The following is a 16,355-nucleotide window of genomic DNA, read 5'->3' as shown; positions in this document are numbered from 1 at the left end:
TTAATTTTTTGCAGAAATGATATTTACAGAATGATTTATCATAGGAACGGTTTTGATCATAAGTTATGTGAATATGTAATACCCTGAAAATTTAAATATATGAATATGTGGAGAAAATCGAAAATAAATCGATTTATGGTTATGAAAATTTAATTGAAGAATTTTAAAATTTTATTACTGGAAATTATTATAATTTACGTATTTGTATTATTGAGATTTTATATTATTTTCAAGAATTTATATTAATTTATTTGAATTTAGTTTTAAATTGAACTAGTTATGAAGTTTGAAGTTTGGAAATTTATTTCCGAAGATCCGTAGACCTTTCGAGGTCACAATTTATATGTTTGAATAGAGCTCGATATCACGAACGCATAGGCACAAATTGTTCGTGAAAAGAATTTAGAACGAAGAAGTTATTAACATTTAAATTCAGGGATATTTTATAATTTTAACTTTCTTTAGAAGGCTCCAGATTTTCTGGATCTATGTGATATGCCACATGTGTGGTTGGGATGAAAGGAAAAGAAAAGGAAAGAGAGAGATGGACGGCTAGGATGAGAATGAGAGAAGAGAAAGGAGAGAAAGGAGGAATGGGATTTGCCAATCAGGAAGAAAGGAAAGGAGGTGAAATGAGGGAGAAGAAAAAAAAGGAACCGGACCTTTTTTCTGACTCACAACTCGACCCAGCGGGTTCCATGGCCTCCGACGCCATTTCTGGTTATTTTCCGGGGAATTGAAGCCATTCACCACCTAGAAAAATATCCCACAATCCTCCCCTTTCCATTTCCAACCAAAAATCGAAAGTATTGGCCTCAGTTTCGTGGAAAAAAGCACCGGTGGGTGCGGTGGTAACCCGACGGTGATTCGCCGTTCTGCAACCCTCCTTATCGATCATCACCATCAAAATACCTCACCTTGAGCTCAGGAACAATGCCCAATTATTGGTTGGAGCGTCATAGTCGATTTGAGGACGAATCAAGGAACACCTTTTTCTAGAGTTCCGGCAGGTTCGTGGCGAATTAAGGCTTTTCCAGGTCAAATTGGCCTTGATCATAGGTATAAAAGTTTGAATTTTTCGACAAGTTGGGGCAGCCGACCGCCACGTGCAGCGGCGCGTGGCCAATGGGCCGACGCTGCCTTTTTATGCAAATTTATGTATTTTAAATCCGTAATTGGTAACCATTTGATGTGATTCGATTGTGAAAGCTAATGTTAAATATTTCCGATTCTAGAATATTTTCGGAAATGGCTATAGGAATGGATTTAAACGGAATTATGAACTATGAAAAGCTTAATCCCGTTAAAGGGTACGTAGGCAGTCTAACAAGAGTTAGATGCAGCCTTAATAATCGAGATTTAATCTTTAGTTGGGAATTTGATTCAAGAGAAGAAATTGGTGATAAATTATAAAAATTTAATGGTAAGTTTTGGTAAGTTAATTTTGGTTCTAGTTTTTGTGAGGGATTATGAAAATTAAATAAAGAATCATGATTATTGGTAGTAATGTAAACAAGAGTTTAATTGAGGCCTATCATCGGAATTATTTCTCGGAAATATATATCTCGGGGGTGGGGCGTTACAGAATCAGTCACAAAAAATCTTGAGAAAAAAACGAAGTTTTATTTATCCAATAAACCATGCAATAATAAAAAATTTGGCAAGTAAAGAGAGGAAAATAAAATTGAGAAAGTGCATCATAAGTATTTGGTCTTACTACATTTCACACTTTTCAAGTTTGATGTGATTTTCAAAGTAGGTCATGAGATTCTAAATTTTGTCAATTTAATAAATTAACAAAAAATCAATTCATACGAAAACATGGATTGAAATAATTTTAACATGTGGCAGTCATATTTAGAATATGAATGTAATTGTGTAAATCTTAATCTATATAGATATATTTTAGAATATTCCCTTTAGTAGTTATTATCCTATTAGAGTTGTAATCCTATTAAGGTAAGGAGAGTAAGAGGAGGTTTTCTTTTACAAAATTCAAAGGTTTTTATTTGTTTTCTGCTAATCGGGTACACTTAAAATAAAATAAGATATTTAAAATGTCCACGAAGCATGAAAACATACCCATGATGCATGAACCTCCTATATTTATATTTTCTTTTCGATATATAAATAAATTAGAAGCAATTTAGGGTTCTTAAAACCCTAGAAAAGTCAGAAAAAAAACTGGGAATTATATGGCATGGCTGTGACTTGCTGCTGTGCTGCCATAGGCACCATTGTTGACCACCGCAGCTGGCCTGTAGCCCAGCCACATGGAGAAAAAAATGAGAACGGCGTTGTTTGACGTCTTGGACCACACGGTAACAACCCTTTAGGCTTTGTTGCTCACGCAAGACAACCCAGGTCGAGGGTACTCACGGGCTTGCAGCCCCAACCCATCCCGAGAAGGCCTAAAGCTTTCTTGGACCTATCCTATACATCCCTGGCATAACACCAGCAACCCAGAGCTGTTGGACCTTCTGTCCTATACACAGGCCCGCCTGCAGCAAGCCTGTTGCTTGCTGGGCTTCACCCATGCCTTGGTGCCAGCAACATTTGTACTGCTGGGCTTGACCTGCCCCAGCCTAAAAACCGGAAATCCAGCCTCGGTTGGACTTCCCCGCACCAACCTGTAGGCCAGCACATGCTGGGCTTGCACTCGTGCCTTATTTTTGTCCTAAACCAGGCTCACCCAGACTATACGGTCCAGAAGCTTGCAGCCCTCTCGAGGCCCAATGACATGCAGCCGAACTGTAGGGCTTGTTCTCATGTCATTACTAGCCTAGTTTTTGGCTGGGCCGCGTCCTTTCTTTTGATTCAATGCCAATTTTTGGCATACCCACATTATAACTCATACCCAAATATATTTTTTGGGGTACTTTGTGTTGCGCAAATTAATTCTAATTTAATTATCACTTGGTTTATCACCAACCGAAGCTAATATGAGTCGTTTGTCATTATTTTGCTTCCACGATCGACCCCATTTGGTCTCATTAAAAGTGACCTGCAGTCTATTAATCTAATAATTAATCCAAAATTATTGACCTAAAGATCACTTTTGGACATTAACGATTCAATAATTTATTTTTCTACTTTGAACCATTGACATTCTTTCATAGTCCCGAAGCATTCACACTTGAGTTCCCGAAGCAACTTAAATCCACTACACTTAAATCAGCATATTACATTTTATGTTCTTGCTGGAACCTCTCCTTTATGAACTAATTGTTCATAAAACTAAATTGAGCCTGTAGTTTCATATTTAGTGCATTTGAAACCCGAGGTTGTCATTCAAAACTTACCACATGAAACTTGTAGCTTTCATGTGTAAATTAAACCAATACATTTATATAGAACCCCAATGTTCCACGATGTATTTCTATAGATTACCATATGACTAACCACATTTTATTGTACCTTCCATTTTAGGGACATGTCGAACTTAAACAAGCTCAATTTTACCGCTCTGGAAGTATCTGGAAGAAACAGCCAAAAGTGGGTTTAAGACGTGAAACTCCATCTTACTGTAAAAGGTATTAGAGCCACCATCAAGGAACCTACCGATGCTAACCTCGTTGATAAAGCTCAGAAAGGTACTACAATAATCTTCATTCAAAGACATATCCATGATGCACTGCAGATCAAGTACCTCGCTGAAGAGGACTCACCCACGCTTTGACTTGTTGTGGATGATCGTTTTAATCACCAGAAGATATTTACTTGCTTGAAGCAAGACACGATTGGCATCATTTACGCTTCCGAGACTTTAAGTCCGTGAATGAGTACAACTCTGAAGTTTGTAGAATCTGATCATTGCTTAAGTTCTATAAAGTGGACTTAACAGATGCAAATCTCCTGGAGAAGGCCTATTCGACATTCCATGCCACCAATATGGTTTTGCAGTAACAATATAGAGCACAAAAGTTCACCAAATTTTCAGATTAAATCTTTGTTTTACTTTTCACTAAAAAGCAGAGCCAGCTTTTGATGAGAAATCATCAAGTTCGACCCACTAGCTCGAACGCTCCACCTGAAGCACATACGACCATTTATAGCAGCCACAAACGATGGAAAAATAGTCATGGCTGTGGTAATGGGCGGCAAGCCCACCTATAGGCCCAAGGTCAATAGAGCCAAAGGCTACCAAAATGAGGAAATTTGACCCAGAAGTGCCAACCCTTTGCACATGAGGCCCCAAACTTCAAAAACAAGGGGAAAACTACTGTTTAATCGGCTTTCACTGAAATGTACATGTGCTACCGATGTGGATCAAAAGATCATCGGTCACGCGTATAGTCGCTCGGACTCTAGATGCTAAACTAGATCCTTTATGTCCCAAGGAGGATGAGGAAGGGATTTTGGAGCCTAAAGTTCCATACCTACGTGCAGTTGGTGCTTTATTGTACTTGGTTTAATGCACTAGACTTGACATCTTCTTTGCTATTAATTTTTTGGCTAGATACAGCAATGCGCCTACACACAAACACTAGAATAGTGTTAAAGATATTTTTTGCTACCTTAAGGGTACGACGAATTTGAGTTTGTTCTACACCCAAAAATCCTTGAGAGGAGTCGCCGCCCCTCGGTCCTCGGGTTGATTCTTGCCTTGTTGGTTACACAGATGCTGATTATTTGTCTGACCCACATATGACACGTTCTCAAACTTGCTATGTCTCTACCGTTAGAGACACCACTATATCTTAAAGGTCTACCAAGCAAATGCTAATTGCGACTTCTTCGAACCATGTTGAGATCTTCACCCTGCATGAAGCATCGCGTAAGTGCTTTTGGTTGAGAGCAGTCATGGAACATATTCAAAGCACTAGTGGTCTTTCTACCGTTGTTGACCTTCTTACGACGATCTTTGAAGACAATGCAGCATGTATCGAGCAGTTAAAGAATGGATACATCAAGGGAGACAACACTAAGCACATAACGTCGAAGTTCTTTTATTCTCACCAGCAACAACAGCATCAGAACATTGAAGTCAAGCAAATCCATTCTCAGGACAACCTGACCGATCTCTGTACCAAGTCATTGCCCAAGTCTACTTTTTAGAAGCTCGTCCAAGGAATCGGTATGCATAAATTATCTGAGTTGAATTGCTTGTAATTCTCTTATTTGGAAGTTATGTATAACTCAGGGGAGTATCCTGAAGCATACTCACTTGATTTTTATGTACTGTTTTTTCCTACGATTAGGAGCATTTTTCTTACTAGGTTTTTGTTACTTAACGAGGTTTTAATGAGACACTCATCCTGGGATGATTATACTTCGTTGAGTTCACTACTTTCGTCCTGTTTGACGTTTGTTTTAGACATTATGCATACTTCTCACTTTTCTCTTTAGTCTATGAGTTTTCATTTGCCTTAGGTTTTACCATAACAAGGTTTTGTGAGTTTTACTACCGATGCATACTTTCTTTATATTAGAGACTTGCATTTGCCCGTTGTGCCGACAACTTCATCAATTGTTCTACCTTAACTGTTGAAAATCTGATATGATGTTTTGTTTGAGTTTTTCCACACTTAATAAGGAGTGTTGTAGTCATATTTATAATAAGAATATGAGAATATGATTGTGTAAATCCTAGTGTATCTAGGGATATCTTGGAATATTTCATTTAGTAGTTATTATCCTATTAGAGTTGCATCCTATTAAGGTAACGATTTAACATATCGTACTACTATAAATAAAAGCACAATGGTGTGATACAACACATACCTCACAAAATCAAAAACGGCTACAATGCGTAGTTGCTATTAGCTCATTTATTTATTAAATCTCCCTTTTCTCTCTCTTGTCACCAGCCTCTCTTCCTCATATAGTTCAGTCAAATAAACCTGCAACACAACATTTATAGTACAAAATAAAAAAAAATGAAAATTCATGATCTATTTTTAAAATTACACTCTGAAATGCAGTTAATTCGGAAGTATTGTTCACCTATAAATAAATAAATAAATAATTTTCAATTTTAAGCTGACGTGGCCGCCAATCAAGGAGAGTTACTAGAAGAAACCGGATGGAAGGAGAAGAGATTAGAGATAAGACGAAGATAAATTAATAAAATATAAGTAACAAAATAAAATAATAATTAAGATAAAAATAATAAAAAAGGTAGTTGTCAGGATGAGTCATCGTGGCTTCTGCATCGTCACGATCTAATCCAGTGAAACGTGGACAGCTGGACGCCTCTTCCTCGCACGTGTCTCCCCCGCCAAACCCTAACCTCCTCTTCCGGTACACCTCCACAACACTGGATCTCGCACCCACACAACATATCCAGTCACTCACTCCCCCATACCAAAACTCACCGTCCCAACTAAACAACGACAAACTGAAAGCCCAGGAGGCGGCAGCCAACGGACACACACAGAGCCTTCCTCTCTCTCCTCTCTCTCTCTCTCTCTCTCTCTCTCTCTCTCTCTCTGTGGACGCACTTGCACTTGTCTTTTCAGAGTTTTGGGGTGTAAATTCCAAATTCAAAACCCTAGATTCCTAATTTCATAGCCGTTGATCTTAAATAAAGTGCAGTTCCACCTGGACTTCCACCTCACTCTCTCTAAACGCCATGAAAGCAGGTCTCTCTCTCTCTAGCTCCTCTCTCTCTCTTCTTATATAATTATCTCGCATCACGCGTCTCCTGGCCTGATTTATCGTTAATTGCCTTTGGATTTCGTGTTTGTATTCCACAATTTGTGCCAAAAATCTCAGCTTTATTTGAATTCTGTGTTGTTTGCATGAGTCAATTTATTACTGTCAGCTTTTGATTGCAATTGAAATTTTGAGTTTTGAGCTTGGATATAGGAAAATTAGTTAAATTTGGATAAGGGGTAGGTTTAATTTAATCCACTATCGGGTAAATTTTGTAGCTTTGGGTTTCAAATCTGTGTGTTTGAATAGTAAATACTTGAGAATTTGAATGTGATTCTTCAACAATTGAGCGAGTAATCTTGTTTTTGATTAATTGAATTAGTAATTTTGTTGCTTCTAAATTTTAAGCATGTGATTAGTGAATCTGAGGACTGTTAATTTTGGTGTCTTTCAGGTTCTTCATAGATTATTTTGAAGAATTAAACGTGATCTGGTAAAATTAGAACTAAAAGGGGTATTTGCTGAGCCAATAGAAAATGGGGACAGGGGAAGAGGGTACTCCTTCTAAGCCTTCCAAACAAGCTTCTACACCTCAGGTACTTCCCCTCCCTTCCATCCTCCGTCCTCGTCCTCACTCCTTTTCCAGCTCGAGTTTTTATTATGTTTCTGATGATTGTGCAGGAATTACCAACAACACCTTCATATCCCGATTGGTCCAGCTCTATGCAGGTTCATGACGAAAACACATTCTGGATCAATATGTAATTGTTTTTTTTGAAGCAAGCATATAGATATCATTCATATCCTGATAAACAATAGCTTACAGCAAACTTTCTTGTTTAGGCTTATTATGGTCCTGGAGGTACTCCGCCTCCCTTTTTCGCCTCTACTGTTGCTTCCTCAACTCCACACCCCTATATGTGGGGAGCCCAGGTACATGTCTTTTGATTTTGAATGATATACAAGCATACATGTTCCTTAGGAGCGGTTGCTTTTTGTTTGTGTCTTCTTTTTTTGGAAATAGGTGGTTTTTATATTTTGTTGTTTACAATTTTTCAGCATCCTATGATGCCGCCATATGGAACTCCAGTTCCATATCCGGCCATGTATCCTCCAGGCGGAGTTTATGCTCATCCCAGTATGGTGATGGTATGATGCTATTCCTCTTGCATACATATGCGTGTCATCTTCATAGACAAAAATGGACTCTGTTATTTAGGAAGATCTCAACCTGATCAGCTGATTTCTTTTATTTAATTGTTCTGTAGACCCCAGGCGCACCACAACCAACCCCAGAGTTCGAAGGGAAGGGTCCTGACGGGAAAGAGCGGGCTTCAACCAAAAAACCCAAGGGAACCGCCGGAAATGCAGGTTTGGCTGGTGGCAAGGTTGTGGAGAGTGGAAAAGCAACTTCAGGTTCAGGAAATGATGGTGCTTCACAAAGGTGTGCTGATCTTTGCTTTGGATTCTTGCTTTTGACAATTTTTAGATTTTTCTCTTCTTTTTACATTTGTTCCATAGAAGATTTTCTACCGACACTGCCTTGTTATTTGACTGTAAATTTTCCGCTTTATAGTGGTGAAAGTGGTAGCGAGGGTTCATCGGATGGAAGCGATGATAATGCTAACAATCAGGTGTGTATGTGCATTACAGCTAAATAATTATATGTGATCTTTGTAACTAATTCAAATGGCTAACAGAGTTTTGGAATCTTTCAAAACCCATCTAGAAAACTAGTGTTGGCCAGTTTATGCTTGCCAACATCTGCACATAGATAACATCTTTAGACTTTTAAACCTAACAAAATTCTTAAGATGCATTCTCTTTCTTCTGATGAAAACATACCTAATTGCTCTTTAGGAGTATGGTGCAAACAAGAAGGGAAGCTTTGACAAGATGCTTGCGGATGGTATATTAATTGTGTTCACTCTACAGTCTGCTTATGTTCTATTTTCTAAAATGGTTTTCTTACAGTTAGTCTTTTTCAGGGGCAAATGCGCAAAATAGCACCGGGACACTTGTTCAGGCTTCAGTGCCTGGGAAGCCAGTCTCTATGCCTGGAACTAATCTGAATATCGGAATGGATTTATGGAATGCATCCCCTGCTGGTGCTGGAGCTGGAGCTGCAAAAGTAAGAGGAAATCCATCAGGTCCTCCTTCAGCTGGTGGTGCCGAGCATTGGATTCAAGTAGGGATCTTTCTGTTATCTTCTAAATTGTTATTTTGTACTCAGTATCCATGCAAAACTGTATTGGTCTAGACTTTTGGCATGTTATGTTGGCCGTTTTTAGTTTGGTCCAGGACTGCCAATCTGGAAGCACCAATGAAACAATCGAGTAAACTAACATGCTAGATTGTCTCTGCCAAGAGAAAACCTGACTATTACGCTTGTGCGTATAAGAATGAAATTTTTTTTGCTACTTTTATGGTTTTGTTAGTAAAACTATTACGCTTAAATTTTATTGTTCATTCAATTTTTAAATTGGATTCCATTGACATTTTGCAGGGGTGCAAGTCTCATGAATACATTTCTAAAAAACCTTTTGTAATAGTTTTAGCTCCTCATAATGGTTTTTTTTATTTTCATGATTTTGACAGGACGAACGTGAACTGAAAAGGCAGAAAAGAAAGCAATCAAATAGGGAGTCAGCTAGGAGGTCAAGATTACGGAAGCAGGTACAGATGTACTTCTGTACACTTGTTGGCAGGCATTTTGTGTTCTATCTGCCGTTCTTGATATGCATCCTGTGCTACAGGAGGATGATACGTTTTAAAGAATGATGTGCTAAGACCTGAACAAAAACAATTCATATGCCTAAATTGCTCCTCTGTTTCTTATGTTTTTCAGGCAGAGTGTGAAGAGCTACAAGCAAGGGTAGAGACTTTGAGCAATGAGAATCATAGCCTCAGAGAAGAGCTGCATAGGCTTTCTGAGGAATGCGAGAAACTTACATCTGAGAATGCTAATATAAAGGTTTGTTTTCATACGCTTGCATTTTGTTCATTCTGTACTTGTATGCCATCCATTACACCCGGTTCCAGGAGAGAATCCTTGCTGATTAGAGTCCTAGCTTGATGCGTTAAAAGCAATCCAAGTTGCGCGAAAAGTTTCACTAGTCTGTTGCACGAGTGCAGTCCATCTTTTGATGAAGTATGTCTTTTTCGCTGCCATGCAGGAAGAACTGACACGAGTGTGCGGACCCGATTTGGTAGCAAACCTTGAGCAGCAGCCTGGTGGTGGTGAGGGCAACAGCTGAGATGGAGTATTAGTCTCGCTTTGTAGTAACAGAGATTTGATTGAGCTCGGGAAGCCGCGACCCTTCGTTGGATTGAGCTCGGGAAGCCATGACCCTTCGTCGGATTGAGCGTAGAGAAATTGTTTTCCTTACTAATTTATACACTTTTAACCCTTTTCTCTGTAACGGTAACGTTTGTTTGTGAACTTTGTAGCTGATGAGTTGGATCCCCGGGAGCCATGCAGATTGTTGTATCATTGGAAAAAGAGTGTATAGTAGATTTACTTCCATTTGCTATTTCGAGTTTTTGAATCGATGTGTGGCTTCGGATTCTTATGTCCCATTTTCTCTCTTTCTATACAAGCCTTGGGGTCGAGCTCATATGCCTTGTTCTCTCCCCTAAACCCAAATTTTTCTTCAAGATATTTTGCAACTCTTTTTTTACTTGTAAGAGAGCTTCTATTTGGACCTTACAAACCATCCCGACTACAAACTCTAATACAAGTAGTTCTTCGGTTCTCACCCTTAGACGCATAAAACTGATGGTTGCATTCACTTGTTAATAAAAGTAGGACGTACTGTTGTATAAGAAATTCACTCGTGTTGCGGTTTTATGGTTTGTTAGTATGCATGACCCATTTTGGTGCGTCTAAATAGCATCACTCTTATTCTTTACATTAAGGTCACAGAGCTACAGTTTGGATATGTCTTATCTTTTTCTTCTTCTTAGTAATCTGTTATGCTACTTCAGAGAATTCACTAATTAAAAGACAAACAAAAGATTTAGACTCCGAAACTGGTACTGGTCTAATCTGGTCCTGCTAACCAAGGGAACATTCAATAAACTCATATTGCTCCATGCTATATAAAGACAGAGGGAATACCAATTTGCTATATGTGAGCACCAAAACTCGATCAATTATAGCTTGATGCTTCAAAAAGAACGGGCGTAGATGGTTTGTGTACAACTGCTTCGCTCCCTGATGCAAAAAAGGCAAAATTACTTACTATTCTTTTTATAAAAGAAAGCAGGTAGTTAATTACAACAAAATTTTCCCCTCGTGTCCATATCTCATAAGTATGCACATAAACACAGTTGGCTGTGAAATGCTACGAAGCATTCTGTACACAGCTCAAAATTCAACTATAAACATAAGATAAGGCACCCATACATACCCAAATGAATATGCAATTCTTTTCTTCCAAGTGTCCATCAACATAAAAAAGTAAAAACAACCTAGTTCAAAGAAATTATGTTTCGTATAATAGATTAGCAGACTTCTCACAAGTAGTAAGCTTCGTTTTACAATTATATGCACAGTAATTAAGTAACACAATTTTGTTAATAAGCCCATAAGAAGAGCCCATGTGGTGAGGTAGGTGGGGAAAATGATTTAGGATTAGAAAAGGTCATTGGTGAAATCACATCCAGGTCTTCCAAAGTAAAAATATAATCCAAAACAGAAAGATGAAAACAAATTTAAAAAATAAATTTTTTTTTTTTGTTGTGAAATTACTCAATTTTACGCAACAATTCCAATGGAATGTTACAACGAGTCTGAATATATGAGGATCATTGCAATGACGTACTAGAAGTGAACGCAAGAGAGAGAGAGATAAAATAACAATTATAAGTTATAACCAACTGAACTTTGTGGTAGACAAGTGTCTTTATAATCCTTCTTCCATATGTATTGAAACAAACACTCCAAAGAGAAGATTAAAAATGAACTTACATCAACAGTAGGAAGTTGGAGCCAAACAAGAAATGCAAACTTCATATGGTAGTACATTGGGCACCCAAGGACAACGGAAATAATGATGAGGTTATCTATCAAACTCAGATACACGCATGAAAAAATTAGTAGTGATATCTTTTCTTATAACATTGTTGGAAATAATTTACTGATTCCTTAGATCCTCATCTATAACTATAGTTGAAAACATATTCTACTAAGAATGTTACTGAAAGACTCTTGCTGGAAAATGGTATCGTGTCATGGTCATAAACATAGGAAAGTGGAGGTCTACTGAATTGTGTAGGGTACCGTTTTCCTATTATTCTTCTTTGTTCAAAATGCTTATTTCTTTTAGTTATATAATAACATTGTATTTTTGCTTTTCAATTCACCAACTGTGGTTGAAACATACAAACTTATTCATCAGAAATTTAATGAAACTGTCAATGTACCAAATTTAAAGAGATCTAGAATAATCCTGAAACAACACCAAAGCAATATGGGATTCTCAGCAAATATGCAAAGATGAAGATGCATATGTAAAAAGGTAGCAAATGTGATACATAAGAGAACCTAACTATTTAACAAATGTGATAATTCTGAGGAAAAGGATCCAGATCTTACCATGAAATAAGCTTGTCTGAAAATATTTCAACAAGGCTGAAAGATCCATAAGCTGCAATCATTTGAAGTGAAAGATGGCAAGAACTAGATTACTTGCACGATAGGGTTCAAAAGAAGCATAAGTCTTGATAGCATACGGTTAAGACTCTTAAGACAATTCATCCAAATACAAAGTATAAAAGGAACACTAAGAACTGGTAAATTCCAACCTGCCCAATATAAAAGCCACTTTTCTTGTGCAGTACGAACTTTCCTTTCAATTGCCTGGCATGTACAGTATACCGGTAAACCAATCCCCATAGAACAAGGAATAGCATGCGCAGCGCGCAATTTTTTTTACTAGAAATAGCATGCATATCGCCATTTCATCGAGTCTTGGTAGGCCTAAAGTCATTTGGAAAGGCATATTGCACACCTGTTAATGTATGCAAGGGGCAGCACCCAAGGTATCCATCGACATTCACCAAGTCTTGGTAGGCCTAAAGTCAGTTGGAGGGCATGTATGAAGCCAACTCTAATCTTCAAAAGTGCAGCACACAAGGTATCTATGGACATTCACCGAAGTTCGGAGGGTCAGCACCCAAGGTATCCATAGACGTTCACCGAAGATCCCGTTGCCCCTCAATGCATCTACCACTGACTACACCAGAGAAAGAACTCAACCTCGTATCATAAAATAAACACATTCGAAGTTTCACAAAGGAAATAACGAAAATGAATCCTGCCTTACGATGCTGTTCGGAGTACAATGACCCTACCTGCACCGGGATATTCTCAAACGTCAATTGGAGCATGTAACTATCGGAAAATTAATGGATTCTAATAATACATACAATACCACAATGCAGGCAATGGTAAACAAATGCTAAGCATCAACTTCGGATATATAACCACACAGAAGCAAAATCATGATTTATTAACAAAATTTCCCAAAATATCCTAAAGTTGTTGAATTTCACAACCCAGTTTCCTAACTCACACTGAAATTAACATTCTAATAATCGAATAGTTCCTACGTGTTCGTGGCAGGAATTTCCGTCGGGATGTTCCCTGGCCGACGAGCACACAGCCCTCGAGAGGTTGGTGCCGGTTGATGCTTTCTGTCGGGCTTCTGCTTCACTGGTGGGCTTTCTCGAGCAAAGCTTGTCGGGCAAAGCTGAAAGAGAAGGACAGAGTTAACTTTGAAAGGTGCATTCGTGGGGCCTTAGGTGTAGGCCTTGAGGCTCACAATCAAGATTAACTTTTAAGTGCTCAGGCGTGCCACTGCCATCTTCAGCATGGCAGATGTAAAACGAATGTTGAGTTTTAGTTATATATATATATTCGAGAGACTATGTTAGTTATGACAGGTGCCTTTGTGGGGCCTTAGGTGTAGGCCTTGAGGCTTCCAGTCAATAACTAACTAAGTACTCGAACATATAATGTCCTCTTCATTGATTGTATGAGTCTTATAACCATTATACCTCTGATTACCCAAGCCCGAAGAGCAAAATGAATCCAAATAGGTGCCTTTGTGGGGCCTTAGATGTAGGCCTTGAGGCTTCCCATTAGAACTCCTTCTATACTCAAACGTTCTAGCCTAAGGAATAGAATGAACCCAAATAGGTGCCTTTGTGGGGCCTTAGATGTAGGCCTTGAGGCTTCCTATCAGAATTCATTCCATACTTAAACGTTCTATGGTAATCATAATATAATAGAAATAAAATTAAGGAATAGGTCGATTACTTGCGCCCCAAGTAACTTCAGACTTCTTGTTTATCAAAGCTTGTCGTGGATGGGTTAAGTCCACATAAGGTTTTTTTTTATGCCTTGAGGCCAAGGACTTTTAAGTGATCAAATCTTACATGCCCGAGGGCTTCGAACTTAGATCTGGTTTGAACTGTGAAGACATATTCAAATCGGATTCAAGCACTGAGAAAGCCTTTTAATAGTCATCTTACTAGAAATAACTTGAATACAACTTGAAGTATACAACATATTGCTAGGTTAATGAATGAAAAGACAGAAACAAAGAGGGTCGGGCAAGGCTGATCGTCTTGCAACTTCCTATCTTTATGGTTTATCAAGGGGGTTGAGAGCTTTAGAGGAGGGGTAGAGAGATGAGTTTACAGAAAGAAATCGATACTACAGCAAGAGTTGAATAGGGTAGCAGAGCTATAACAAAGACTTGAGTGAGGGTTTATCCCGAAAGGGATGAAAGCTTGGGCTGACTACAGCTTCGTTTGAAAGCAAATTTGGCTTTTGAGCAGAGTTTGTGCTTGTATTTGTTTGTTTGTTTGAGTGTCTGTATTTGTTTGTTTGTTTGAGTGTCTTCAACTCTGATTTCTCTTTCTTCTTTTATAGACACTTTGGCTTGGCCTCCTGTAGTAGTAATATTGCCCGAATGCGGTTTGAAGGATAGTGACTCATCAGCTTATTTACTTGTACTGCCACTGTAAAGTGCTTTTGGGCTGATTAGCTAGCTAGTCTATAGCACTTGGTCTTTGGGTAGGTGAGCAAGTGGTGCCAATGATCTGCACCTAGTCAAAAAATGCCTCTTCTGTCTTCTGGGCTTTGGGCTTGACTTCGGGCTTCTCTCTTCTTTTTGGGCCAACTCCCTTTTGAGCCCAAAGTTTAAGTTTTAACCCAAACAGTGCCCCCTTCAATCGGTATTTAGATTGGAATTCCAGGCGCCAATATTGATTGAACAGTTCTCCATTAATACCCACGTCTTTCTCTCTCGGGATTTGCATATCTTTCAAAAGTAATTATCACCTTCCCACGGCCATTCCAATCGCTCACGTATCTTCAGCATTCTTAGCACAAATTCTTTTGTGATAAGTTCTTAACTTTCCAGACGTTTTTCTTTTCTAAATCTTCTAAACCCTCCGCCGCTTTTTGCCTGGTATCTCCTACCCTTGTCGTCTTCCTTGCCGTTCCTCTTCTAAACTTCATCAAATGGCTTCAGGATCCAGCCAAACCCAACTATCATACGAATCTGGCGAAGGCATCGCCACTCTGCGTCGTTTACTCAATGGACTGCGTCGTCCTCGGGCAGGTTTTTATTCTGAGCTTTTCTTTGACGTAAATGGGGCACAATCGTTGGGTCCTGCATGGATTCCTCAGGTCCCTGTAGTGATAGAGGACAATATGCCCAAGGATAACTGGTTTTCCCCAAATCCCTTTTTGGCTAAGTCGGGCATTTCTTCATCCAAGTGGTCGTCATACCGCCGAGGTTTTCCTTTGATGAATGATCCAGCTTGGGTTCAATGGATTAATGAACTAGAGCCAACCTTTAAGAAGAAATGGATGAATAATGGTATTTATGAATTGATAATGCTTTCCAAAACCACCATTATCCCCAAGCCCGAACTGCTTGCTTCTTCTCTTCTTTTCTGGAATTCGGGCACAAATACTTTTAACTTACGTATGGGCCTCATGTCTCCGACGGTTCTTGATATGGCCCAGGTCTTTGGACTAAGGCCATCAGGCAGGATAGTAAATGTTACTCAAGATTGGGCTTTCCCCTCAATTGCTGAAAGCTCAGGTTCTTCCACCTCTTTCATCTCCTTGGAATATAACTCTGCAACCTTCAAGAGTTACGGGACTTCGTTCAAAGGATTCATCCCTTTTGTAAAAGAAAATTTTAGAGCCGGTTCTTCTCATGTTGATAGAGATCAAGAGCACATGTATTTCCTCTTATACTGGCTCAACAAACATGTCTTTCCCAATAAGTCTAAAGGAGTGAAGGTTGAATGGATCCCCTTGGTAGAAACTCTTCATAACTTCGACGATGTAGCAACAGGTCCATTCCTTATTTCTCATCTTTACCATCTTCTTTTCGAAATGACTTAAGGCGAGCCATTCGAGACTAACCTGAATGGACCCATATGGATGATACAAACATGGCTCTAATGGTACTTTCCGGAGTTTCGGGCTGTCAACTTAGAGTTCCCAGAAGGTGTGGCCCCTGTCCAAATCTTAGCTGAAGCTGCCCCTATCGATCACTCCACCTTCGCCTGTTTTTACTTCTTCAAGGTTTGTAGGACTCGATCAAACCTGGAATGAGGTGTGTCAGTCTTAAGGAGATATCCTTGGTTCTCTGACCATGCCTTTCAAGATGCTCCTAGGGAAAACGCCACTTCCTTTTGCAGGGAAAAATTTATTAGTTGCATTCAAC

At 38.9% G+C, this 16,355-nt stretch overlaps 2 protein-coding genes across 5 annotated transcripts; one reads left to right on the top strand and one right to left on the bottom strand.

The window, feature by feature from the left end:
• The first annotated feature begins 6,280 nt into the window (after positions 1-6,280).
• Positions 6,281-10,130, top strand: LOC126603732 (G-box-binding factor 1-like). Of its 2 annotated transcripts, XM_050270677.1 has the most exons (12): positions 6,281-6,584; positions 7,052-7,193; positions 7,279-7,326; positions 7,441-7,530; positions 7,657-7,746; positions 7,866-8,041; positions 8,174-8,231; positions 8,458-8,506; positions 8,586-8,785; positions 9,196-9,273; positions 9,446-9,571; positions 9,774-10,130. In XM_050270677.1, exons 2-12 carry the CDS (start codon positions 7,134-7,136, stop codon positions 9,852-9,854), a joined length of 1,056 nt encoding a protein of 351 aa, XP_050126634.1. In that variant the 5' UTR covers positions 6,281-6,584; positions 7,052-7,133; the 3' UTR covers positions 9,855-10,130. The 2 variants fall into 2 exon arrangements, with proteins under 2 accessions (XP_050126634.1, XP_050126635.1); XM_050270678.1 differs by lacking the exons at positions 6,281-6,584; positions 7,052-7,193 and having other exon boundaries at positions 7,279-7,358.
• A 523-nt stretch (positions 10,131-10,653) lies between these two features.
• Positions 10,654-12,574, bottom strand: LOC126603733 (HVA22-like protein k). 3 transcript variants are annotated; one of them, XM_050270679.1, is made up of 4 exons: positions 12,406-12,574; positions 12,197-12,248; positions 11,570-11,664; positions 10,654-10,813 (listed from the first exon to the last, which is right to left on the bottom strand). In XM_050270679.1, exons 1-4 carry the CDS (start codon positions 12,550-12,552, stop codon positions 10,655-10,657), a joined length of 453 nt encoding a protein of 150 aa, XP_050126636.1. In that variant the 5' UTR covers positions 12,553-12,574; the 3' UTR covers position 10,654. The 3 variants fall into 3 exon arrangements, with proteins under 3 accessions (XP_050126636.1, XP_050126637.1, XP_050126638.1); XM_050270680.1 differs by having other exon boundaries at positions 11,570-11,634; positions 12,198-12,248; XM_050270681.1 differs by lacking the exon at positions 11,570-11,664 and having other exon boundaries at positions 10,665-10,813; positions 12,406-12,572.
• Positions 12,575-16,355: the final 3,781 nt, after the last annotated feature.

Source organism: Malus sylvestris, chromosome 15 (assembly GCF_916048215.2).
Source record: "Malus sylvestris chromosome 15, drMalSylv7.2, whole genome shotgun sequence".
NCBI lineage: Eukaryota > Viridiplantae > Streptophyta > Magnoliopsida > Rosales > Rosaceae > Malus > Malus sylvestris.
The sequence above is the reverse complement of the archived record's forward strand: the minus strand, read 5'-3'. Positions and strand labels throughout refer to the sequence as shown.